General features: G+C 38.7%; 2 protein-coding genes across 2 annotated transcripts; both read right to left on the reverse strand.

Moving 5' to 3' along the window:
* Positions 1-7,606: 7,606 nt before the first annotated feature.
* On the reverse strand, positions 7,607-12,340 carry NUDT7 (nudix hydrolase 7). The gene is made up of 4 exons (XM_052796340.1): positions 12,247-12,340; positions 11,687-11,840; positions 10,399-10,557; positions 7,607-8,479 (listed from the first exon to the last, which is right to left on the reverse strand). The coding sequence occupies exons 1-4, from the start codon at positions 12,315-12,317 to the stop codon at positions 8,096-8,098; spliced, it is 768 nt and encodes a 255-aa protein (XP_052652300.1). The 5' UTR covers positions 12,318-12,340; the 3' UTR covers positions 7,607-8,095.
* A 1,088-nt stretch (positions 12,341-13,428) lies between these two features.
* On the reverse strand, positions 13,429-22,670 carry LOC128145741 (hypoxanthine-guanine phosphoribosyltransferase-like). The gene is made up of 9 exons (XM_052796341.1): positions 22,512-22,670; positions 19,118-19,224; positions 18,496-18,679; positions 17,525-17,587; positions 16,965-16,982; positions 16,675-16,757; positions 15,593-15,639; positions 14,810-14,886; positions 13,429-13,875 (listed from the first exon to the last, which is right to left on the reverse strand). The coding sequence occupies exons 1-9, from the start codon at positions 22,527-22,529 to the stop codon at positions 13,828-13,830; spliced, it is 645 nt and encodes a 214-aa protein (XP_052652301.1). The 5' UTR covers positions 22,530-22,670; the 3' UTR covers positions 13,429-13,827.
* Between the last annotated feature and the right edge of the window lie 3,457 nt (positions 22,671-26,127).

Here is a 26,127-nt window from a genome sequence, read left to right on the forward strand (position 1 = left end):
ACGCTGAGATGCTGGCTGCTCATCCCTTCTTTTCTCCAGGCACACATCACTTGACATTCGGCACGGCACCTTTCTAATTTGGTCTTTTCCCCTTACTGGAAGGGAGATCTAACTATAGCCCCTGCTAGAGCAACCACTTGCTATTTCCCCTCACCATATAGATTCTGTTTCTTAATCACAGAACTCTTGTGCTCTTACATCTAAATCATCTCATTTTTTCTCAGTCTTTTTTTGCAGCCTTCCAAAGCTCTGTCCAGGTTAACAGGCTTTTGCAGATACATAGGTCTCAATCAGATCAGCTGCCTTTTAGCCCTTTTTAGCCTGATTGTAGAGACTGTGCTCCATCTACTGCTACTACACCTTTTTTCTTTTCCTCAAGTAAGGAACAATTTGATGCCAGGTGTATAACACCAACTTCCTTTCTGTTAACAGTATTCTGTTTTCCAAGCATTGGTGGACCTTTGTTTACATCAGTTATTAATTCATCAGTTACTGCATTTCTAATTTAACAGTTAATAGCTGAAATCCACAAATAATGCATTCTGTATGACTTCCATTTTTAGCAATGAAACCTGGCAATGAACTATAGTACTCCCATTTTATTCAGTTTGTTTCCCATAAATATCTGCAAATCACTACTGTAGATGATCTAAAAAGATGTTGCTCTTAGATTTAGAATTACACCCTAATATTTTAAGAACAACTAACACCACATTCTAAACAAGCTTAGGCTTCTTTAGAAGTACCGATTTATTAAGTAGAACTATTGATAGCACCTGTTATGCAAATGTTAAGAAATAAAATAATGAAAGATACAAGATAAAATATAATCGAGATAATATACATTATCAGTTAAAGTAAGTGTGCAGTATAAACTAAAGCCTCAGAGCATGTACTTCGGCACAACTGTGCTAAGGTCAATGAAATTACTGTGATTTATGTCAGCTACAGATCTGCAGCAATTAAATTACTAGAAAAATAAAATAGTTTCATTAATTTCTCTAAAACAGAGAATAAAATCAACACTATTTAAATGTCCTGTTTGTCAATCCCGTTTCTACAGGTGTTTGCTTCTATATACAAATCCATCTGAATACAGATTTACATCACTATGGCCTTAATCCTTCAAACATATACAGAGCTCTTTGCCTGGAATTATTCATATTCATTTCAACAACTGGATATCTGACTCTTACTGGGGCTCTGGAGGAGCATTATGATCTACCACAGGGCTCAAAGACAAATTTAACTTTCCTCTGAAGAACAGTTCCTGTTTGTTGCCAGTAGTTCTGGATTTTACTATAGGCATAAAAGGGCATGCCAGCACTTCATTACGAACAGGTATGGAAATATTTTAAAGCAGCTGTGCTAGCAGTCAAGCACTGCAGCAGCTGCAGGATGAACTGCAGGATGAATGCAATATATGTCCAAATGTACTTTATAAGAGTGGAGATCAAGACAGACATAGGTCAATAAATGGCTGGACAGTCTAAAGGATTACAGAATTCAGGATGAGAAGAGATAAATGTGCCCAAAATAATGAGTCTGTTGCTAGCCAGTGAACAATCTTTCCCCTGCAGCAGATTCTGACAAACAGGATGATTATTCTTCATTAATGTGTCATTGTTACTTGGATGTTTTCCTTCCTAGCAGACGTACTTTCCATTTTGAAAAACAAACAAAACCTACCCTAAATCTGAAGTACTAAGTAACAGGCAACCATATAGTATAGTAAATTTAATTAACATCATAAAGCATAAAGAAATCTATGTTGAAACTCAGAATCCCATACACTAAGTGAGCATTCTGACTACAGAATTATAGCTTCTGCAAGGAATCAGAAACAAGTGCGATTCCTTTTTCTGTCTTCCTTATTTCTTCGATTACATTTTGGGAAGAGATAAAATTAGAGGGACAAAGGGATTACCTAATGACCTTTTTTACTATAACTTTTTTTTTTTTTAACTGGAGATGGTTTAACATGTACTATTGTGAAAACTGCATTGCTATGGCAACCTACTAAAAAAAAGAATCACTGTAGGTACATCACATACATATTGACATGTACGCACTCATATGAGGTTTTCCTTAAAAGACAAAAACATCTCCAGATTTTCTATTTTATAAATGTGATTTAGGCATAGGCTGAATATAAATAATCTCCTTTCTTGAATATTTACATTCTCATCTAACTATAACTGCCTTAACCCTGCATGAACTCTAGCTATGCAAAAGTGACAGGCATTTTAACTGAGCAGCGTACACTGAACTTGAAATGAAATGAACATTTTACGTTTTTTCCCCACACAGAAGTGCTGTAAACTAGTATATACACTATATCCTTTCTAAAGTAATTTTCATTATTTTTTTATATGGTTTTAATTGTTAAATACCAATTTACATATCAAATATATAAAAATGTTAAATACCAAAAGCCTGATTATTCGAGCACTCAAAAATATAGACATGTTAAATGCTGAATCACTGCACATTAACTAAACGAATGACTAACAACTCACATTAAACTGTATGCCACTTATTTTTAGTTAACTTTATATCATATCAGTAATTTTCTTGTTCTGATACAAGCCTTTGCACTCATTTTACTGTCATGCTAGCATTACTTATCCCATAGCTAGAAAATGTAATTTCGAATATATTTTTAATACCTTTTTTTAACCGAGCAATTGCCTTGGTGATTTGTTGGTAAGAAAAAGTGCAAAGAGTAAATATATATGTATAAAACACCTTTTCAGATTGGGAGCTATATTCACATACCAACAAACAAGGCATACATGCATTTGCAATCAATAATTTGAAGTAAAGGAGTCCTTTAAATCACCCCATTCAAAATAAAAGCAGATACAAATCTATTTTAATAATATTCAGGTATAACACAGGACCAGTAAGAGAGAACACTGGGACACCCAAGTCTTGATAAGTGCTTTGTTACATGACTTTAAAGACAGATCTGAAAAGGAACTGAGGAACTATAACACTGCAGTGTCAAACTGCAAAGCACCTGGCCCATTGAACAAAAACAGGGCCTTTTTTAGATGCTGTATTTTCCCCTGTACTCAGCACTGGTGAGGCCGCACCTCGAGTCCTGTGTTCAGTTTTGGGCCCCTCACTACAGGAAAGACATTGAGCTGCTTGAGCGTGTCCAGAGAAGGGCAACCAAGTTGGTGAGGGGCCTGGAGCACAAGTCTTATGAGGAGCGGCTGAGGGAGCTGGGGCTGTTCAGTCTGGAGAAGAGGAGGCTGAGGGGAGACCTTATGGCTCTCTACAGCTACCTGAAGGGGGGTTGTAGTGAGGTGGGTGCTGGTCTCTTCTGTCAGGTGGCTGGAGATAGGACGAGAGGAAATGGCCTCAAGTTGCAGCAAGGGAGATTTAGGTTGGATATTAGGAAAAATTTCTTTACTGAGAGGGTTGTCACATATTGGAATAGGCTGCCCAGGGAAGTGGTTGAGTCACCATCCCTGGAGGTATTCAAAAAGCGCGTAGACGAGGTACTCCAGAACATGGTTTAGTGGGCATGGTTGATGGTTGGACTCGATGATCTTGAAGGTCTTTTCCAACCTAAATGATTCTATGATTCTATGATTCTTAAACTTTTGTATACAGTAAAAGGGAGAGCTAAGTGTCTGAGGTCGTGAACCAGTTTAAGGGCAGAATACAGCATTTTCCAATAGGAAATTCTGAGAACAGCACACTTGCTAGATCTTTTCCCTTTAAAGTTTACACAGCTTCCCTGAAGCCCAAGGCCCAGGGAAGGATTCGTCTCCCTGGAGGATCCACCTTTTCATGAGTTTGATCTCACACAAACAACGCACAGTCACACCCTGCTTCAAAAACATGAGGTGCAGAGCAGTTGCAACTTCCCTTTAATACACCATTTAACTACACAGGGCACTTATCCAGGAGGGGTGAGGGTTACACGCTTTCAGTTCTCTCATACTTCAGAGGTAGTATCCTGAGAAATGCCTGTATCGCCAGACGTCATGATACTCTGCTTGGGGCACTTTCCACTCCTTATCTCTTAAAGGTAAGAAAGAGACTACAAACGTGACCTGGATTGGTTAGGAGGGCTGCCTAGGTTGGAGGGAGTCATATTCTAGTTCCTGCCTCAAGAACTGTGGAAGAATTTTATCCAAAGATTGCACAAGGAAACAATTTCCCATTAGTAAATGTGGGACTTGCAGAATTGCAGTTTTAGTAACAAGCACTTAAATTTCCTTCTATTCTTTTTGTGCTCAAGTTTTTTGGGCAAATCCCAGATGGATATCTAAATAAAGAACGAGTATTTTGAGTTAAGAAAGTACTTCCCTAATTTCAAAACTTATCTCCGTAAAATTATGTAGGATGCATAACGTGAAGCATGAGGGCCCAGTGGTTTTACTGCAATTCACTCAAGGGTTTTTGGTTGGACCTCTGTAAGTTTTGTTTTTCAGCTAGTTCAAATGGTTGATTTGATTCAAAAATCAACAAGATTTTCATTTGCTAAAAGGAGCAACAGCTAAAAGGAGCAACAGCTGTAACTTGTTGTCCTTACAGTTCTACACAATAACGTTTAAAAAAAAGAGAAATAAAAACAAACTAAGGTTTGAATTTGTACAATTTGTACAATTTCTGTGCCAGATCTGGTGGAGAGATGAAAAAGAAAAAAGTCTGCTGGGAACAGAGGCGGATAGTAAGTTAGTAATTATGTCTCTTGGTACCTGCTTTGTTTACTAATCAAAGGGCTAATTGCTTTGCTCTATTTTAATTAACAATGTTCTTATTTTAATTAGTTACTTTTCCTGCATACATTAGCATTGAGAGAAAACACTGAGGATATGAATAATATGATGAAGGGTTTAAAGTTAAGCTTTTAAAAATGTTTTAACAATTTCACAAGGGCTTAATAATGAAAAATAAAGCCATTCTTCATAAATGTGGCTACTACTTCTCCAAGGATTTCATCCTAGCAAAAAAAAGAACTTTTTAAACTTAAAAAGTCAACTGATACCAAATATAATTCACATAGGCGCCAAAAGAGCTAATGTAGGAATATGAAAGGTTTGATAGTATTTAGATATGCTAAAATGTTCAAGCTGGCCAAATCTTTTGAAACGTCCCGATGTGACAGCCATTCTCTTAAGAACCAATCTCAACATTATTAGCAATTATCTTTGAAGCTTAGGGAACTTTATCTTCTTCCCTGTCAGAGGCTGGGAAAAGGCAAACAGTGCCCTATGAAAGAACTGGGGAACTGATACAAATTGTTCCAGTTCCTGGGAAGATATCAGAACAAATAACCTTTACGTAAGTACTTTAATTAACAAGAACATATGTAGCAGCCGTTGCCTTTTTCCTATGAACTTTTTGACAAATGTGTTTACTTCCTCTGTGGGGCAGGTAACAGGCTTGGTGTATAAGCAGAACTACAAATACTCAAGTTTTTGATATAGCCCTGCCTAATGTTCCCCTGTGCAACCTAAGAAGGGTTGGTCTATATGAAACCAATAGCAGTATGTTACACAGCTGGTTAGAAAACCACACACAGTAGTTAGTAGTTCATTGTCAAAGTGGCAATTACCAATTTGGATTCTGCAGAGACCCATTCTGAGTGTGCTTACTCTAAGTTGTAAATGAAACAGAAAATATATTCATTAAACTTGAGGATAACAGCAAAATGGAAATGTCTGAAAAACACACTAGTAGATCATTGAAAAAATCAGGATGTAATTCAATAAGGACAAGTGCAAAATGGTACGTTTGGTAGGAATAATCAACTGTTCAAATATGGAATGCAATAAATAGAAATACAGGAACAATTGGCGGTGTTTTCAGAAAAGGATGAGGCAAGTTTAGTGGAAGAAGTGGAATATGAGTCAATATTACCATGCTGCTTCACAAATAGCAATCACAGTGGGATATATAAAAAGGAGCGGTGAAGTAATCCTGTCCTGTCCAACCCAAATAAATGGTTAACTAGAATACTAAGATCAGGTTTGATTATCACATATTTGATAGTGGGGAGAAAGGGGGGAGGAAGGTTCACTCAAGATTCTGGAAAGCAACAAAAATGACAAGACGTATAGAAAACGTGACTGACAAAAAAAACCCTGAGGCAATCTGATCATTAAGTCTCAAGATGCCTTAGGAAGACACAGCAATATAGTTTTCAGGAGTGCAGAAAGTAACTAAGGAAGTGAGCTGTTCACCATTCTGCTATGTACAGGACAAGAATCAAGTGTTCCTTGGTACAACTAAAAACTTTGTAAAGCATGGCTAATGGACCACAATGGATTGTCCACGGAAGCTTAAGAAAAAATTAGGTATTTATCAGAATATCATGTATCTGATTCCATCTTTAGGTGGCAAGAGATGAGGCTAATTCTTGAGGCCTTTTCTAACCCAGTATTCTGATTGCCAATCTTGTACTTCTTTAATGCCACAGCATAAAGAATGTTTCAGGCAGAATACTGTAGTAGAATACCTACCCCTGAATTACCTCTGGGAAGAGACAAATACTAAGTATTGTGCAGTTACAGCAGGGAGAGGAGGCAAAGGGAAACAGTCCTTGCAAGAAGATTTGCACTGATTTTAGCCTTGATTTGTTTTATACATCTGTCAGCTGAGTGCAACTCCAGCATCTTTCTCTTCTTCAGTAAAAGATCATGCTGCTGTTACCAACCAATCACAAGCTTGTATTTCAGTGCCTAAATGCTACTAAATGCTAGCACAGCAGCCGGAGAATGTTATGGATGCAATTAGGAGAAGCTAAAAAAAAAAAAAAAAATTCCCAGAATTTGGTTTCCTAGAAAATCATAATTAGCTATTCAAGCCATACTTGGGAAATATTTATTTGTAAAAAGGATGCATTTTGCTGGTCACAGCCAACTTCAAGTATACAAAAGCTGCTTAATGTAAAAATCTGACTTCTGCTCAATTACAGCACAGTTCATAGGAATTGTCAGCAACTTTTTTATCACACTTGTATCTGTTAGTGAATGGAGGGGGGGAGCACACAGTGCAAACACCCAGAACAACTGAGTGGTGTTCTTCATCTTATTCAAGACTAGCACTAGGGCACGTGATTATGGTAGACACTGAATGCTTTCAACTCACACTTCTTACCCAGAGAAGATGAGCTGTTTAAGGACTGGTAACTTGTTTACTTGCAAACTACATCTCAAATCCAGCCTAAGTCAATTGTGCCTTTAAAAACTTAACCATTTGGCAGTAAGATCATGACCACTACAAATAAGCTTCTAGTTCACAGAAGGAAACAAGGATTCATAGCACAAAGAACACCGTGTATCCGACATAGCCAGGCTGACTGGTAAAGGTTCAACTCTAGATAAGCATTTTAGTCCTCATGAATACTCAAACTCTACTTTTCTTTCCTTAAGATGACTCCCTATAGGAGCTCAGTGAGTGATGCTAACAAGATGCTGAGGAGCAAAGTTCAGTACTGTTGCCTGTATACTAAAGTTTTCCATAGCCTACAGAATTTCCTCGTGAGAAATGTTAAGTTAAGCAAGAGCAATAGAACTCATTAAACCTCCCTCTTCCCTCCACAAGCCCAACCAAAACAAAAGAAGATTGTGAAAGCACTTGCCACCTTTTATATTTTTATTGTGTATTTTGTAAGTGCTTAAAGATACCACATGAGACTGTATGCATTATGTTGTCCATACGTAGTATGCCACACAGTAAGAGACAGACAGACAGACCCCCAAAAGTTTTCACATTCTAATTCAAACAGACAAAAATCAGATAAAATAGTATTATCTCATTATACAGAAGGCAAACCACAGGAAGTGTCTTGGATCACACAAAACAAAGGCAGAAACTGAAACAGATCTTCCAAAACTGTACGTAAAGTCCATCAAAAATACCATGTACTTGTGGCAACTCTAAAACAGATTTAAAATTATATGAATCATCTAGTTACGGTTTGTCAACTTAAAAAATATTATTTAAAAATAAATTTTAGTAAGTCCCAATTCAGAACAAGTTCAAGTGTGACATTCAAACAAATCATAGGTACAAAGGGAATAAACAAAAACCCTTTTCCGCCTTCAATATAAATTGCCAGACCAGTTTGTCATAGATTACTCTTCTTTCTTTTGTATAAGGATGCATATAAATTCATGAAGTTTTTCTCAGAGGATGAAATTAAGTCGTCAAGATCATAATCAACTTCAAAGGTAGGTCTCTTTCCAAAAATTACAAGAGCAAGAAATACAGCAAAGTGTGCAGTAAGTCCCCATATCTTGAATGACATTTTATGTTCATGGTCATCATATATAAAGCAGTGCATCCGACTTAAGTAACCAGTTGAAGTTTTATAAGGCAAGGTCTTGTAATTTAAGGGCTTGACAAAGTACTCCAATGGCACAACAAAAACATCGCTCACTTCATCTGGATTAGGAGTGGCCTGGAATGTATCCTCTATAAATCCTACAACTGGTGTTACCAAGTGATTCATCTAAAAGGAAGAAAAAACAACACCCCCCGCCCCCAAACACTAAGTTTGTACCAAGTAAAAGAATGTTCTTTAAAATAAAGACATTTCAGATGTTACAAAATGAGTACAAGAAACCTATGAAATATTCTTAACTGTAATGCAATTTAGTCCCTCTAATGGCAAGATATTTATATTTGATTTTAAATATATTTTAATAAATTTTAGATTTTCTTTTTATATTTGTTAAACATGAGAAACTAATATTCTGTTCATCCTGTATAATCATATAGCAGTTAAAAAGGTTTGTCAATCTGCTACAGAAATAAAACACATGCATGCTCTCTCACAAGTCTTCCTTATTTACTTGGGTGAGTTCCAATATTAATTCAAATTTTCCAAATCACCTATGCTTTATCATATTTCTCTATCTATTTTCCTAGGATATAGAAATATTTGCCTACAGATACAGAAATATGATAAAAGTATATTTAGTTACAAAATATATACACTTTTTGGAACTGCTCATTTATGGACATTTTTATTTTAAATATAATCCCTTCTTCCATAGGGAGGCAAAATCTATTGAAATAGTAGCTTGCATAAAGAGGACACCAAAATTTTTTAAGATATGTTGCTACTTCTATTTATTCATACCAACAAAGCATCACTGTTCATCGGAAAGCAGTAACAGCAAAACTCAGTATTTGTGCTATTTGATGCCAGTCTGGAGAGACTCCACCCAAGTCAGAATCACTTGGAATGTACGCACAAAGAAGACAAAGTAGAATCCGACAGGTAAAATTTTTGTGGTCCAAAACCATATGACCTTTTTTATTGACTGAGGCCATTTGCTGGAAAACACTAAAACGAGTTATAAAAACTAAATTGATCCTTTTTACATATAGCCTTTGAACTACATGGCTTTAAAGTTATCGGTATGGAAAATATAATTTAAGAAAGCGTTTTGCAATACAATTTTAAAACTAGTTCTTTTGTTTTTTAATGGGGGAGGATATTGCTAACAGTAAGTGGCTAACAGATACAAAAACAAACAGTAGGCATATTAATAAAGAGAAACTGTTACCTGAAGAACAAAAATAAAGTCAGTAACCCCTCTGTACTATGGGATAACTGATCCTATTAACCCTGAATATTGTTACTGAAATTGGCAGCCTGTTAATTTACAGTGACTTACACTCCAAAGACCACACCTCCAGAAGAGAAGTCTCCTTGCTAGAGTTCCATACAGAATCGGAGTCCACAAAACCTCCAGAGGTCCCTTTCCGCCTGAATTAACCCTGCTTTCAGCAGGATATCGAATGAGAAAACTTTTGAGGTTACATCAGGCTGCTGAGGGAGTTGTCTGGATGAGTTCTGTGTATCTCCAGGAATGGAGATTATACAGTCTATCAGGAAAATCTGTTCCAGTGTTTGGCTAACCTCATGGGAAAGAGTATTTTCCTTGCATCTCATCAAAATTTCATTTATTGCTGCTTGTGTCCATTGTCTCAAGAAGAACCTGGTACCATCTTCTCTATAACCACCCAGGAGGTACTTGAAGAGAGCAACTAGATCCCCTGCTAGCTTTCTCTTCTTCAGGCTGAGCAAACCCACTTCTCAGCCTCTCCTCATAATCCGTGTGCTCCAGCCCCCTTACTATCTTCGTGGCTCTCCACTACACTCCCGCCAGTTTAGCACCGTCTTTCTGGTACTCCAGTGTGTCCATAACTGGACGTGGTACACCAAATGTGGTCTCACAAATACCAAACGCGAAGCAAGAATCTCTTCCCTTTGCTTTGCTGGCAACACAGGCTGCACGCTTTAAGAAGCGGTGCTTATTTACAGTTACAGGTTTGAAAAGGTCACTATTAACCTTACAAAAGAAAATAACCCGAGCTTATTTTCTAATGATATGCTGACTTGCTCAGTTTATTGCTTACTTTATCAATTCCAGGCACAAGCCTACAGATGACTTCCACCTTCTCTGGCTGGAGTCCCACTTCTTCTTTAGCTTCTCGGAGAGCAGTATCAATTTCATCTTTATCAATTGCTTCACTTTTTCCTCCTGGAAAACACACTTGCCCTGGTGATCTTCTCAGCTAGAATTTAAAGCAGTACTACTGTTAAACATAACAAGTTTTACATTTCTTCCTGGATCCACACAGACGCTTGTTCATATTGCAGTATCACTTTATGTTTGATTTATCTTTCCAGTCAAAGAAGCTGGAAATGGTGCTAAGAGGTTTCTGCAGGTCAGAAGAAATGTGCCTTATCAAGAGCTACACAAGAAAAAGTTGGGCCTATACCCAACTAATCTATAAACACTATCAGAAATACATATATCACTTGTACAGTACTGTGTAATTCATACCATACAGTCTGCTTTAATACTTCAAAATTTATATTTTTCATCATCTTGCTTGCATAAGAGACTGACGGATGAATCTAGAACGACAACTAGAACAGCGAGATTAAAACACTCAAGGTAAGAGCAAGAACTTCTGAAATACACATTTAAATAATGTACCTTTAAGTACGTTATAGTAATAGGCTTGCGCATCAAAGATCAGAAAAAGCCCATTTACAATCAGTTTATCAGCTAAGTAACTGTAATTATTAGGGTCTTAAAATATCTAAGCAAGACCCCCAAAACCTTCCATTTTGCAGCAACAGAAAAACAGACAAGTAAATAATCTCTGAATACAGGCAGATGATCAGGCTGGGGGTGGGGTGGAAAACAAAGAGTTGTAGAAGAAAACAAAATGCTGGCAGAAGATTTCTGGGGAACTTAGGTTGTTGCCTTTCTTTTCATAGATGAAAGAGAGAGAAGAGTAACATTAAATGCAGATTCAAAAGTCACTTTAATAAAAGCTGCACCGCATTGTCAGTTTTCTTATTTAAGTCATAGTAAGCAATCAAAATTTCCTTTTCTGATCTGGAAATCATCTTTTACCGTCACAGGTTTCTGGATATCCAGCGTTTTTCTGGCACACAAGTCCTAGACTCATCGGCGTGTAAAAATACGTGCTCGTACCCTTCGGCACGCCGCCTGGACTGAAGTTTGAAAAGCAGGCTCTAGAAGACGTGGCAAGGATGGGACCTGCGCAAGCCCCCGAGTGAGAACCCGGCGAGGATGTGCCCGCACGCCATCCCGCCGAGGCTTCCCTCCCTGCCGTCCCCCGAGAGCCCGGCTCCGCGCACGGCGGGCCCCGGCCCCCGCTCACCCACCTGCATCGACCTGAGCGTCAGCAGCAAGTGCAGCTTCCCCTCCCTCACCATCAGCGGCAGGAGGACGGAGGCTTTGGGCAGCGGCAAGTGGGAGAATCTGTCTCCGACATCGAACTCCCTCAAGCGGAGCCTGGCTTTCTCTTTTATGCTCTCTCTAGAAGCAAACAGAGAGGAGCGCCGTGACACCCCCAGGCTGTACCCCGGCACCCCGCGGGCAACGGGGACGTGTTTCTCCACAGAGCGGAACCTTAACGGGCGCCGGCAGCCCCACCGGCTCGGCCGCTGACACACCGCTCACCGCCTTCCCCTCCGCCCGGGCCTGCTGCCGGCGGACCCGGGCAGGGCTCGGCGGCGGCTGTCCGCCCCCGGCCGAGAGGGGACCGCTGTAGACGCTCCCCCCCCGCCCCGGATTCCTGCAAGGCCCAGGAAGGGCTTTCCTCTCTGCTGCCTTCCTGCCGGGCTTTCCCCGCAGCCGGCGGGGCGAGCGGGGGCTGCGGACGCCGCTGCGGGCGGGGGCATCACCAACGGGCAGCGGAAGAAGGGCCAAGGACGACGGCTACCTCCCCAGCCCGTCCTCCCGCTCGGCGGCCGCCATCTTTGACACCCCTGACCCGAGAGCGGACTTTCCCATTCCCCGTCGCCTTCCCCCCGACACACCCCGCCCCGCCACGTGACCGACGGCCAGTCCCTCCAATCAACACGCGCGATCGCCGGGCTCCGCCGTCTGATTGGCGATGGACAGGTCACGCGAGGGGGCCCTCACGGGACGGCTGCGCGCGATTTTCCCCCTGCCGCTGGGGTGTGTGAGGCGCCTTGAGGCGGCCGCTGAGGCGAGGGCTCTCCGGGCTGTGAGGGCACCGCCGCCGCGGCCGGGGTCCCTTCCCAGGGCCGGCGAGCAGTCGGCGACAGCTTCCCCGGCCTAGGTTTACCCGGAGAACGGCGGCGTTAGCTGCCAGCAGTCCTCGCTCCAACTGGGAAAAGCAGAAACCCACGGAGCCGTTTGGCATCACGCCCCGTCGAGAGGCGTCCGTGGCCCGCCCTCAGAGGGGTGAGGGAGGCGGGTGACGCGGGGCTCCCGTAAGAGCCGTTGCCGTTGCTTTAGGTAAGGGGTGCATTCATACAGACGCTAGCATCGCTTTAAGGGGCGGCCAACATGACAGAGCACAGCCTCCAGCTATCGGGGGGCTCCGGAAAGCAGCATTGCACACCTGTCAAAGCCTAGCCACCTGTAGCACAGGACTCTTAAAAGCTAAAGGACATCAACAGACCTTCTTGGAACACAGACGCCTAGCTCAGTACTCTTAATTCATAATGAGGAAAAAACAAAAAACCAACAAAACCCAAGGTCTCAAGAGTTTGTTTAATCATTTAGTCCAGGTAGGAAACAGTGAGGTGTCAGAGACTGCCTCAAGCTTGGTGCAGTTTCTGGGCAGTAAAATTTAGCTTCCAGTTCTCATTAGGGACACACAAGTAGCAGAAACAATTTCTTGCTATAGTGGTTTATCATCCAGTCTTAACAGCTAGTAATAAACGTTAACCTGCATTCAGAATAACACCACAATGGTACAGTCAACACGTGATCCCTCAAAAAACAAGGCACAACACCCCAAATTACGTGGAATGTATAAGAACTAATCTCAGTGTAATTACCTTAATGTTTACTTTTTTTCGTTGCATTAAGCTAAAGAACCAAATGTGTTTTCCATGTGGTATGTGCTTTGTAGAGTTGACTTAACCTTATTCATCCTATTTGTTACATAAAGTACTGGTGTAGATATTTACACACACAAGCTCACATGTAAAAATAAGTGCAGTTTATATACAATATGCATAATGTGTTACTTCATATAGTAAATTAAAACCCAAGCATAATTACATACACATGTACAGGTCCTGGCTGCATTCCAGCAAAATATAATATCCATTTTATGGCCAGAGTTCCGTTCAAATTTCAGTGAAACCTGAACAGAACTCATTCACCTTTAAGCTGTTTTACATAATTGCTGTAGGAAAAAATATATAGAGTAGTATCTTCAGAAAATGTAGTTCTCCAGTGAAAAGAGCACAATTAGTAGATTACTTATTATTCATCCACACAGCTGTACATGCCACTGAGCTGTTGTTGCAGAAGACTGATGTTATCAGATCCTATATTTCTCTTTGGCTTTCTCTTTCAGAATGCAGATGTGCTAAAAAAAAAAAAAAAAGTACAACTTTAGTCAATCTGTGCCTTCAAAGAAAATGCAAGAATGATTTTCAGTCGTATTCCTGGCATTGTAAGGAAAACACACCAGAACAGTAATCTTTGTGAGTTTGGTTGCAAGTTTACTATTTGCAGTAAAATTCAGATGTTAATATTGCTTCCAAGCTCATCTGTAATTTATACATTTGTATATTCTGAAGAGGTCAGGTTTGTTCAATTATTGTATCCTTTTCATATTGTTTTGCAATAGCATAGATCCATTATATGACTTTTAACAGAACTTTTTTGTCTTTTTAATAAGACTTTGAAGTGGAAAACTTTTCCACTTAACCAGATTTAAGTAAGTACTTTTGAAAACTGAGGAGGGAAAAAAAGATCAGCTCTTTATCAGTTACACTCTTTCCAAGTCTATTACTCAGTTCAGCCTAAGGAGACTGCAGTGGAATAAAGGAAAAGAGATCTTGATGGACATGTTACTCAGTGTGGGAAAAACCTTCACACACAGTCCACACACAACCATGTTAAAGACTTGGCTAGAAGAGAGCAACATAGGATTTCACTAAGACAGACAAACATCAAATTAAAGCCAAATTACAAGTTACTTTCTTTTCAGATGGGGCCAGCAGATTGCATGCTGCCAACCATCCTGGAGGATTCAAAATATCTTACAACACAGCTGGGCCATGAGACTTGTGGAGTAGATTCATAAAAAGGTGAGGCGTAAACAAGTTCTTACGCATTTACATTGAATTATCAGCTTGGCACATTAATAATGGTTTTGCCCTTTTGGTGGAAGTTTCTAGTCAGATTTGAAGTTTTGTTAATTGTTGAGAAGCTCGTAGTATAAGCTAATATTCTTGCTGTTTACCTGTGGTAACAGTCATCTATGTAACAGTCGAGGCACACATGTATGTACTTACATTTAGATCTCTGAAGTATTCATTATAATCAAGAGCATATCCAACAACAAATTTATCTGGAATTTCAAAGCCTATATCTGTAAGAAAATACAATTCTTTTTATACTTGGGTGGTGTAAATAGCTTTTAAGTACACAGTTTGTGTTCAACGCATGCTTCAGCTATTTAAGTGTAATACCTAAAAAATGCATCATCTTGCTTTTTAAGGTATTTAGCATGCTTCTTTAAGAATGAGAGCCGTAAATTGATGACAAAGGTTAGAATCTATACTATCCCCAACAGTTAGTAATACAATTAAAATGTTAAGAGAATGCATTTTAAGAACAAAATAATTATTTAAAACCTACTTAGGAAGTAGTCCTGGGAGAGAGAGACAAGGAGTGAGATTTTACAGAAGTGTAATAGTAGATGCACTGCAACTCAGTAGGGATTTTCAGTTTGAAAACAAGGCAAGTTTAATGCAGACTCAAAACAAATGCCTTTTAGGGTCAAAGCCAAACAATACAAAGTTAAGGTTGATTCTGTTTCTGGTATCTGCTAACAAATTGCCAAACCTGCACTCAGACCAGCTGGGGGAAAAAAAAAAAAAAAAAGAAAAAAGAAAAAAAGAAAAAAGGCGTCGTGAGGTTTCAGCATGCGACAGCTGGTTGTCAGTTTAAAAAATTTTTTTTTCCTCCCCATTTCTCTTGGCCTTCCTGGAACTTACATGCTAGTTGTCAGACTTACTGCATGAAGTGAAATTATGAGATCGTATTTTGGACAACCAGAAAAACGCAATACTTACAGTCTGGTCTGTAACCTGGACTTCGATGTGTCCTTTTAATGAGCAGGCTGTAATGCAGAGCAGAGGTGGTTATGTTTTTTTAGAATATGTCTTGCTCTGAGCTGTATATGTATACTTCACTTCTCCTGCCCCTCCCCATAAGCTTCTACAATCATGCAGTTAAATTAAAACAATGAGATTATTGTAACAGAAAGAAGTAGCCTTATAATTGAGGAAGAAGCAAAGGCTCTGATCTAGGTTCATTCTGAAGGTCCAAATGACTCTGTTGTTTTACATTTAGTTCTCTTCAATTCTGTATCCCAAATCATTATCTTTTCATGTAGCAATGTATCAGCAAACTAGAATAGCACAGACAGGTAAACAAGTTCAAGTGGCATGTAAAGATTTTAGCAGGGAGGGAGAGAGAAGAGCACAAGCTGTGCAACACCACTACGATTTCTTCCACAAAATCATATCCATTCTTGCTTTTCCTGTGTGCTTCTGAAGAAACTGAGAACTTCCTGGACAGTCACTAGGAGGAGCACAGCTGGTACATAAGAAGGGTTCTTTCAAAGCATCGTGATTACTTGACAGAGATATAAAAAAAAAATTCCTTTTAGAGATCATCTAAAAGCAGATCTAGAATGCTACTTGAAGTCATCTTGCAAGTGCTGACAAACTCTTAGACTCTGAAAACGTGTATGACTGAGGATATTAAGAAAAATTCTGAGTGTTGTCATTCTAGTATTGAGGCAACCGAGAAGGTGTTATGAAACCTATGGAAAGAGCTGAATTTCCCTCAAACATAAGGAGGTAAGAAAAAGGGAATCCATCAGACTTTAAGGACTATGCAAAAAGAGCCAGGAAACCTTTTTTATTCACTTTAACAATGAAGGTGGTAGTGCATATGTAAATTTCCCAGTTTAATAAATACTTAGTTTTTCACCAGCTGGATAAGGATTGCTTCCTGCTTTTACTTCCTCTTCCTCCAAACTTCAAACAAAAACAAACAGACACCCACCAGCATACACTGACTATTCACCTAAATGATTTTTTTGTATCTTCTCATAACAATACATTAGTAAATGGCCATATCATTATACCTTACAACTTTTACCATCTTTGGTTCATTGTCTTTTAGTTTTGAAAGTAGCGCTTTCATTGTTCTACCAGTCTGAATAATGTCCTGAAAGAGATAAAAAATTATATTATCCTCCGAGTCTGAAAGAAAAAAAAACAGTCAGTGGATTAATTTAAAGCATAAAAACCAGTCAGCAACCGTGGCAGCACAGTAACATAATTAATTGTTTTGTATGCAAAAGGTATTAACTTGCAAAATGGGGAGAAAAAAGTCCATGTTGTTCCCTCCCCCCACACTCCAATCTTTACTTACCTCTACTACTAACACATTCTGGAAAAGATCATGTAGGGAGAGAAAGAAAAGAAAATATTTACATGGCAACATCCAGTGAATTATACAGCCAGGAAAAGTTTGCACTACAAGCTTCAGTTACAGGTAGATTGCAATTGATTTTCAAAGGAGCTTGTCACTTAACTGCTTACATTATTTTAGTGCCTTCTGAAGAGTCTTTCTGTAAGTATTTATGGAAGCATAAAATACTGTGAGAAAGCCACCTATGTCACGTTTTATATATTATTCTATGTATAGCAATAGCATTCTAGAACCATACTGCATGAGTCAGTTTAAGATAGTTCATTTCTGGGGGCTGTGGGATAAAATGTAGAATAGGATCTTTAGAAGCATTCAGTACTGATCCCATTAAGTTTCCACTGGGATCAGTGGGAATTACTCACTGTTTCAAAGCATGGCATTTTAAACCAGAGTTAAGTGACTGTAAATATGTAGTATCAAAATCTTAATAAAGATGGACTTCCTGGAAGATACACAAGAACTGTCCTTGCCCCTTAAAAGCTGAAGATGCTAATTCATACCTTCCCACTTAGCGTAGACAGTTCCTCACCAACAATACTGATTTCTTCTGTAGGTGAATCATTCTAGAAGGAGAAAGAAGAGAGGGAAGTTACATAAAACATGCTCAAAAGTGTTATCTTGTATGTGTATGAACGCTGTGCTGCTCTTGCTTTTTGCCTATCAAATGACACTTGCAACTTTACACAGCACTCCTTCAGTAAAACAGCTTTTAAGTAGCTGAGAGCAAGAGGAGAGAGTGAAGTGTCAGTGCAGACAGATGTTTGCATGGAACAAGAGTACATCCATATTCATGGAATAGATACCATTGCTTTCAGCTATTTTTGTTACCCCAGACTGGTTTTAGAATTCCATGAAAAATTTATAGGATATTGTAAACTGTTGTATTTAGCATGGGGTAAATTTTGATCAGTGCACAGAGCTGTAGCCTTCAAAGAGGGGAGAAGATAAACCAGAAAAAAATAGCATAAGTCACTGCTTTACAGTAATTGGTTTGGACCAACTATGATTGGTTCAGGCAAAAGTTACCTGTTCCCCAACACACAGATTATGAAAACAAGTCTCTCCATTACTATCTATACAGAATAAAAAAATAATGCAGAGAAAGACAATAAGCAAGTCTGTGATGCTAAGCTCCTCTCCATACTCCCTCCCACCAAAGGGTGCCATGGTAAAGACAGAGTAGAACCTGTATGGAAGCTTTGGGCTGGAGAGGAGGACATAGGAGACCTGACCCTGGCTTTGTTGTGTTAAGTGTTCTGCTATAGGTTCATTCCAGTGAATATACAATATCCATCTGATTGTTGGGGCAGATTGGTAAGTCAGTTGCTTTTCAGTGTGTAATAAATTGAATTGCTCTGAACAGGATATATGCATAAACTCAATTTTTGTGGAGTTTTCATGTAAACTACCAGTATTCAGAATGTCAACCTATGGGGAGAGTTGATTTTCCAAAGAAAAGAGAGTTGCTTACACAGTAGCTTTTTATTCTAACAAAATCCACAGTAATAGGCACAGATTTATCACCATTTTGATTCAGTGCTTTTATACGGTCCAGCAAATCAGCAAAGAACTTATAGCCTCCTTTAAGGACACAGAGAGCAACAATGTGATGGCTTCCCATATCTTGCATGATATCTCTAGCCAAACGTTCTGTCCTGGAAGGAACAAAAAAAACCAACCAAACAAATCCTTTAAATTGTTTTGTATATCATATTTGTTTGTCCATATATTAAATTTTGATCTTGTTGTTAGGTTTTTGTAACCAGTAAATTGTGGCCACATTAAGACACAGGAAAGTTAGTTACATATTTGCAGTTCACAAGATGATGCCTACTCCACTTGACATACTGTTGATTTAATCTATATATCTAAACAAGGCAGGATAGGGAAGTTTAAAGATATTTGAGATAACATGGAAACTTAACTGGCATTGTAGAGGAATCCTCTCTGTAAAACTCCAGAACACAAGTGTTACAGCTGCAGGGTTTCCATGTTTCTCATGGACTATGCAGGATAGGGCCTCAGTCTTTTCATTTGGAGGGAAATGGATCATTGGCATCACTGTCACTACTCTTTGTTGTTTACCCTCATACCTGTCCAGGATGAGTCCATGAGGAATGAAGACTCTTTCTAAATCTTCTTCGTAATGCTTAGGAATGCAAAATAGATTTTTGTCATAGCCATTTTCTTCATCTCTTATCTGCAAATGAAAGCGAAATAGCTCTAAGAGTAAAAACAGAGCCATACCTTCCAGTCTCTGATAGTGTGGAGAAAGACTCCTCTGCCCACACACCCCTAAATAATGTGTCAAAATAAAAATATATCTGAAAGTTTTTGAACTTTCTGATAGAACAATACAATTTACAATCTGTCTGATAATTCAGGAGCTAGTGTGCTTGTCTGAGATGTGAATGGATAGATAACTACTTTGCCCCAGTCGTTATAAAAGAAATTCCCAACCATCATCAACTCATGAAAAACCCAAAAGAACAAAACTCCCTCTTGTATTCTCCATTCCCCCTTCTGCAGAGCACAGTAGATTGTTCATGTGGTAGACAAGCAAAAATTAAAATTTAAGGCAAGTAGATTGGGATTACAGCTTGATCTCTAGTCAGCAGGTGACTTTGGGATGCTGCACTGCATCGACCATCATTTTCCATTGTGTAAAAGAGAAAATTCTGTCTCCTAAGTGTGAATTCACAGCTGAACTTTTGACAAGAGTTAAGCACATACCAACCATCAGCTGTCTCAGAGGACAGGGGAGATGACTTACCCCAAAGGAGAAGCTTTGAGATGGTAGTGGGAAGAGAAGTGCCCATAGGTGGGAACCAGAGACCTGCTGCGCTGCAGTTCAGCTTGTTGTGCTGTTTGCCCTGCTAGCAGATTGCTCCTCAGCATGGCTGGGGAGAGGCCATAGCTACTTCCCACAGATCAGGGCCTTAATCCTTTTGCCACCAGGGTTTAGAATTACAGTTCTCTCTTCAATATGCTGGCTCCAGGCTGTTGCACCCAGAGGTGTCTGGATGCCTAGAAGTTCTCCATTTGGGCTTCTCTTCTGACTAGTCTTTTGGCCCCAAACAGATTGTGGTTTTGGATTCTACCACCCTTCAAGACCATAATGGATGCTTTGGTCTTTGTTCATTTATGAAGTGGTGGTACAAAAGCAGGCAAGAAAGAAATATAATGATGTAGAAACAATTGGGAATAAGAGGGCTAATATGTAAGTATTAGAAATAAGTTAAGAAAAAACTCGAATTAGTGAGATTGTCACATCTAATATTGCCCTGTTATTGTTAAAAAATTACAGAACTAATTGAAAGAAAAATACAAAGCTGGCTCAGAGCTTCACTAGTGCAAAACAGGTTAACTATACACCAGTTGCATACAACAGAGCTCAGTACAGTGGTTTGCTAGTAGATAGCACAGAGCTATGAACTAGGCAGTAACAGCATAAAGTATTGCTAACAAACAAGTTAACACCTGCAAACTCTTTAGGCAGATGAATTGTTTTTAATTCTCCTTTTTTGGCATAGGAGAAACGAGTGCTTAGGAAGAAATGAAAAATGGACTGTAGGGAACAGGAGTAGGTTATTACTTGTAAAACTCACAGCAGCCACAAAAATGAGATAACCAATTACTGCTGTTTATTTTAAATTGGCCATGAAAGCCTACTTCATTTAAAGTTAAAACTAGAGAGACAGGCGTGAACAAGAATTTCAAAGAACAGATTATCGTAGTACAAGGCAATGCGTATAGAATCTCATCCTGGCTGAACTAACTGTATTCTGCAAGTACTCAAAATTGATAGGCCTTGATGTTCCAAGTTAGACTTACAAAATAGTCTTGCAGTTGAGCACTGTTTGGAGTGTCAGGAGGACTATTTTGCCTGGTTTAGTTACTATTTTCTTCGTGGCTGAAGTCAGCAAAGTGAAAGCTTAGGTGAAGGATTGTTTTTAAATTAAGTTTGTTTGTGCTTTATTAATCTTGGAAGAGATACTGGCAGTTACACTGGTATCAGCTGTAGATCAGGCTAGACACTAGCATCTATGAGCAGGCTTTAATGCAGTGCAGAACTGCTTATTGTTGTTTGCGTGTTATATTAACCCAGTTGGCCAGTTTGAAATGGGCTAATTTCTGCCTGTGTGAGGTTGCTAGTGGTGACAGACAAAATACACACACAGGATATGGGATTCTGTCAACAAGAAGCAGTGATGATAGGACCTAATTATAAGCATTGGCCAAAGTTAAAAGACAGTTTTTGAGACTACTGGAACACACAAGCATCATTTTCATTTGGAGTACAGAAAAAGCACCTTTAAGTATAGTCACTGACATGACAAACAGTTTCAAAAGTGCTGTAGGGTGGGTTGGTTGTTTTATTGTTGGGTTTTGGTGTTTGGGGTTTTTTTGCAAGATCCCCACCTCTGTTGCATTATGCATAACTGCAGCTTAAATGCAATAACTACCCTACCTGCGATTTGAGCAGTTTTTCTTTTGCCCAATCATGATACTGATTGCCATATTTAATGGACTTCAGCCTTACAATTTGCTTTTGCAGCTATAAATTGGGCTTTCATCTGCACAGCAAGTTAAAGTTCAGAATTTAGCTTCTTGCTGCATTTGATGAGAGGCATCACAACTTGTTCAGCTCAAGTGAGGGATGGGCTTTGTCCATGTTACTGTAACTATTGAATAAAGCTAATCTTGAAGCATACAGGTGTGCGTAGTGATCACTGCTTATAGCTACTCCAACAGTGCAGTTTAGTACCTTTATTTGGTTAACGACTATGCTCATTGAGACTATTTTGTGCAAACAATATCTGCTACATTAATATCTTGTTTGTTGCTATGTGTGAAACATTTTTTATGGTCTGCTGAAAGGTTCATGAACAGAACCTTAAGGATTGCATCAGTTTGAGCACCACATCACCATAGCAACATGCTGCATATACCTTACAGGCTCATAAAAAGCATTTGTTTTGTGGCACATGCTAAATAATACAGCAGCATCCCATTATAATAAAGCAGTCTACTAAACTATCACACAAAGTCATTAAATTTTTAAATCATGAGCTTATAACTTGAGAAATTAGTTGTTTAATTTAGATTCAGTCTCATCTGTTGCTCATTTACTGATGTAGGCTTCTGAATTTAAGGGGGGAAAAAGCCAACAAAATTAACCACATCAATTTTGTACAATAAAGAGATTCATAAATAAGTATTGTTTCATCAGCACAGAATGAAAGAATATGAATATAGGTATATTAAAATCAAATAAATAATGTCCTAAGTTTGTAAAAAATTAGGTCTGTTAAGATGCCTCTGTTCTGAAAGCCAGTTTTTCTCCTGAGTAAATATAAGAAACAAGGCCTTTCATTAGTCAGTATGTCTAATGTTCTACTATTTTTGCTGAAGCTAACCTCTTCCCCCACACCCAAAGCTTCCTTCAATCAAATAACCAAATATGAGTGCATTATGCTTTCTTACCTGCAGTCCACGAGCCATAATCTTACTTGAACTATCCTATCGGAGAATGAGTTGGTATTATTTGTCTTGCTCTATTTTCGTCTTGCAGTCAGATCATGACCTGCTTCTAAAAGGTCAAAATTGTCATCCTTCCTACAGGAAGCATTACTTCCTTCTGCTAATGCCCTGACATCACAATCCCAGGTTCTTACTTAATCAGATTAACCAGAAATAAAATAAGCATGAGCCCTGCTGCAACCAATCAGAGTAAAGATATGGGGAACGAGGGAGATGCAAAAAGGAAGTTCATTAATCAATTAGTTGGAAGGTCTAGGTAGGATAGTATTTTTTTAACTGAAACTGCAAATCAGATATTTAGTTGTAGCAGGTGGTAACTCAGTGGTATATGTATAGAAGGTAATTTTATATACCAGTTTCTTACATAATATTTGCACATCCATTGTTGTGATAAAGCCCACATCTTTTTAAAATTCTTGTGCTAACTTGCACCCAAAAAGTCAGTATTTGAATAAACAAAACTATATTTTTAAAAATTACTTGAAGCAGAGGTCTGCAGCTGTTGAGACATAGTGAACCCTGTCTGACATTCTTGCAGGTCATCCTTTCATAAAATGAGGGGGTGATAGTTCCAGTAACATGCTTCACGTAATTTAAAATCAAATCATGCTGACATTCACTGTAATCTGATTATTTTAGTGTACCAAACTGCACTATTATCTGGGATTAACATGAAAGTCTTAGATTTCTAAAAATTAATCCTACTAACAAAAAGAGCTAAAGCCAGCTTGCATACAACATGTTACAGAATGTTCTTACCAGATTGGGTACATTTTATTAATTCAACTAGTTCAGTGTTTTCTTGGGGAGAGGGCACATTAATGAAAGAAAATTTTTCTCATTTCTTTGTAGTCTTACAGATGCTCTTCAGGTCGTGTCTGATAACACTTGGGATAATGCAGAAATGTTCTTCCAAGTGGATTAATAGGCATATCCACAACTTTCAGTCATATGTTAAATAGTAGTACTATTTGGGAAATATTAATGCCTTAAGGCTACCTGGCCCCTATTTTATGCACTTAGCAATACCCTCCTCCTATGAATTCCCTGTCATATTCCCTACCTTATATATGTGAGCTCTCTATCTTGTGAAAAGCGTTGCTTTTCTAATTCCTAGTGTAAAGCACTCCTTTCTAGCTGGTAGTAAGTTATGTTCAAAAACCTGGAGAATTTCCTCAACAAAATCCTCCTTTGAAAGGAAACATTAACAAAAAACATACATGTAAACAGTGATGGCTATTGCTTGAGCAGAGATACTCTCCCTTCCTTATTCTCAGGTGCCAAAATGAAGGTAAACAGCAGCACTGCTCAGGAGCTCATGCAAACATACATTGCCTTTGTAAGTGTTTGTGGAGAAGTGAGAGAAAGAAAAGGGGAGGAATCCTGGACTAGTTTGTATGTTTCCGCTCTCCTGAGCTTTTCAACCTAGTGTAATTTAGCTGTCCCGAAAGGAGGTTGGTGCTCTAGAGAGCCCTGAGAGGATGATGCCATGATAGAATACTAAGTGCTGCAATATTGCTCATATCGATTGCCCATGTATCACACCTGCAGCTTTATATGACTAGTTCTAGGATTTAAAGAATTTATTTTTTTCTAATTATTTTCAGGGAAAAAAGACACTTATAGATTTCACACTTGTTTGTTGATTCTCATGTAGTTTTCCACATTTAAACAGAATTTAGTGTAGTTTTGCTAAAATCAACAGTATGGGTGAGAGTACTTGTTTTAAACCTCTTTCTAATGAAGGGGTTAATTATTGGCACTATCTCAGTTTACAATTTCCAGCAGTCTAACTGAGCACAGTTACTGAAATTACAGTGAAGAAATAAATCTTGTGTGCATATCTGATATGATCTGTAGCACTGAATTTAGCTCTACCCTTCTTTTAAATGCTCTGTTCTTCTCTATATTGTGTAATTTTTGGCATGCTTAATCTCTGTATAGGGAAGCCTTGACTGCAGATCACACATACTAGGCAGCCTTCTCTCTGAACAGGCCACCTTAAAATATTCTCAAGTGTAATATGTATTCTTTGGTTCTGTCTATTAGAAGAACACCTCTGTTATGTAAATTACTTTTATAAATCCCTGAAGTCTTTACTTGAGACAAGTTTGATTCCACATTACTGACATTTTTATAGATTATACACTGGACCTTGCAAATCTCTGTGTCTCCTTTAGGCACATCATACTGTTTGATCTTATTTGAACCGGGCCCAGTTCTAAAGTCCTGTTTAATTCTGTTTCATAAAAGGATTGCAGAAAATCCCCCCCAGTGACTTTATTTCTGAGTTTTTGCTGCATTGGGAGTCTTGTCTGAGCTACAAATGAGCAGTGACTTTTTGACTGGAGTCCATGTTAGAAAGAGCGGAAGAATTTCATTCATAAGGGATGCATGCATATATATGCATGTATTATATAGTTATATTATTATTAAATTTTCTTAACAAGTACTGATTTCTCTTTAGGGAAACTGACAAAAAAAGAGACTGTTGTGACATTGCTTCGTGATGTAGGCATCTGTTCAGCTGGAATGAGATTCCTCTAATTGAACTGGGAAAATAAGTGTATTCTACTAAAATCCCCACAGATGGAAAATGTCAGACAGGCTACCATGTGGCCTCCAAAATTTTATTAAAGGTTTAATGAGAAATAGTCAGGTCAACAGCCCATGTGGGGAAAAAAATAGATTTTGGCACTCTGGGAGACTTGGAATAGAAAAGTTTAGTGTTGGGAAAAACATACACTTTCATTAAACTTTAAGCTGTTTCAAGAAGCCTCTGCTTACTCTGTCTGAAACTCAGAAAACTACTTCCCAGATCATATTTGTTTGAATGAATTTAGGATTCTCAGTAAATTCCATAGAACCATAATAGTAACCACATACCACTATCACCCGGCAAGTACTTGAAAATCAAAATAAATGTGTTAGTGGTCTCAATTAGTGGGCTGAGATTTGCATTATGAGAGTTACTGCTACTATGGATGCTTTTAATGTTACATTCTGAAGAAAGAAAAATTCGCGGCTGAAAGTTCATGCTAAGACAGCCCTTTGTCAATGCCTAATAATGAAAATAGAATGTAGCCAGTTGGCATCCTTAGATGGTTTCTCAGTTGTAAATTATGTGATCATACTTCCATAGGAAAGAACAAAAAAGTTTAATTATTTGTTCCATATAGGAGCCCCAAGTGCATCTTTTTAAAGTTAAATGTTTTGAAGAAGCCAGTGCACCCAGCAAGTCAGCTATCAATCTATTGCCCTTCTCTAAATAACAGGATACTGAAAGAGCCAGTAAGTGTATCCCCCACAAACAGACTGGAGATTAATTAGATCAGTACTGATAGCTTGGTAAAATCAGCAGCCAGTCAATACAGAACAACACTGCTCTTGTCCTTGTATCTATTTCCTGAACTACTGAATCAATAATTAGTTTTTTCAGGACATGATTTTGCTGTTTACATGCCTAAGTTTGTTAAACAGTTTTACACTGTAATTTGAAGTAACTGGTCTTGAGACTGCTGCAATAATTTTAAAGGTCCTCAGGAAACGTTGTATAGGC

The sequence above is a fragment of the Harpia harpyja genome, chromosome 9 (genome assembly GCF_026419915.1).
Source record: "Harpia harpyja isolate bHarHar1 chromosome 9, bHarHar1 primary haplotype, whole genome shotgun sequence".
NCBI lineage: Eukaryota > Metazoa > Chordata > Aves > Accipitriformes > Accipitridae > Harpia > Harpia harpyja.

Excerpts from the sequence above, each read along its gene's own strand:
- NUDT7 (XM_052796340.1), bottom strand. The coding sequence starts at position 12,317 with ATGGGAAAGTCCGCTCTCGGGTCAGGGGTGTCAAAGATGGCGGCCGCC. Across the intron at positions 10,558-11,686 it reads TGACGCTCAGGTCGATGCAG|CTGAGAAGATCACCAGGGCA; the intron begins GTGGGTGAGCGG and ends TTTAAATTCTAG. Across the intron at positions 8,480-10,398 it reads TTGTGCCTGGAATTGATAAA|ATGAATCACTTGGTAACACC; the intron begins GTAAGCAATAAA and ends TCTTCCTTTTAG.
- LOC128145741 (XM_052796341.1), bottom strand. Across the intron at positions 17,588-18,495 it reads TTAGAATAAAAAGCTACTGT|AATGATTCACCTACAGAAGA; the intron begins GTAAGCAACTCT and ends TTCTCCTTCTAG. Across the intron at positions 15,640-16,674 it reads AAGATGGTAAAAGTTGTAAG|CCTGCTCATTAAAAGGACAC; the intron begins GTATAATGATAT and ends TCTGCATTACAG.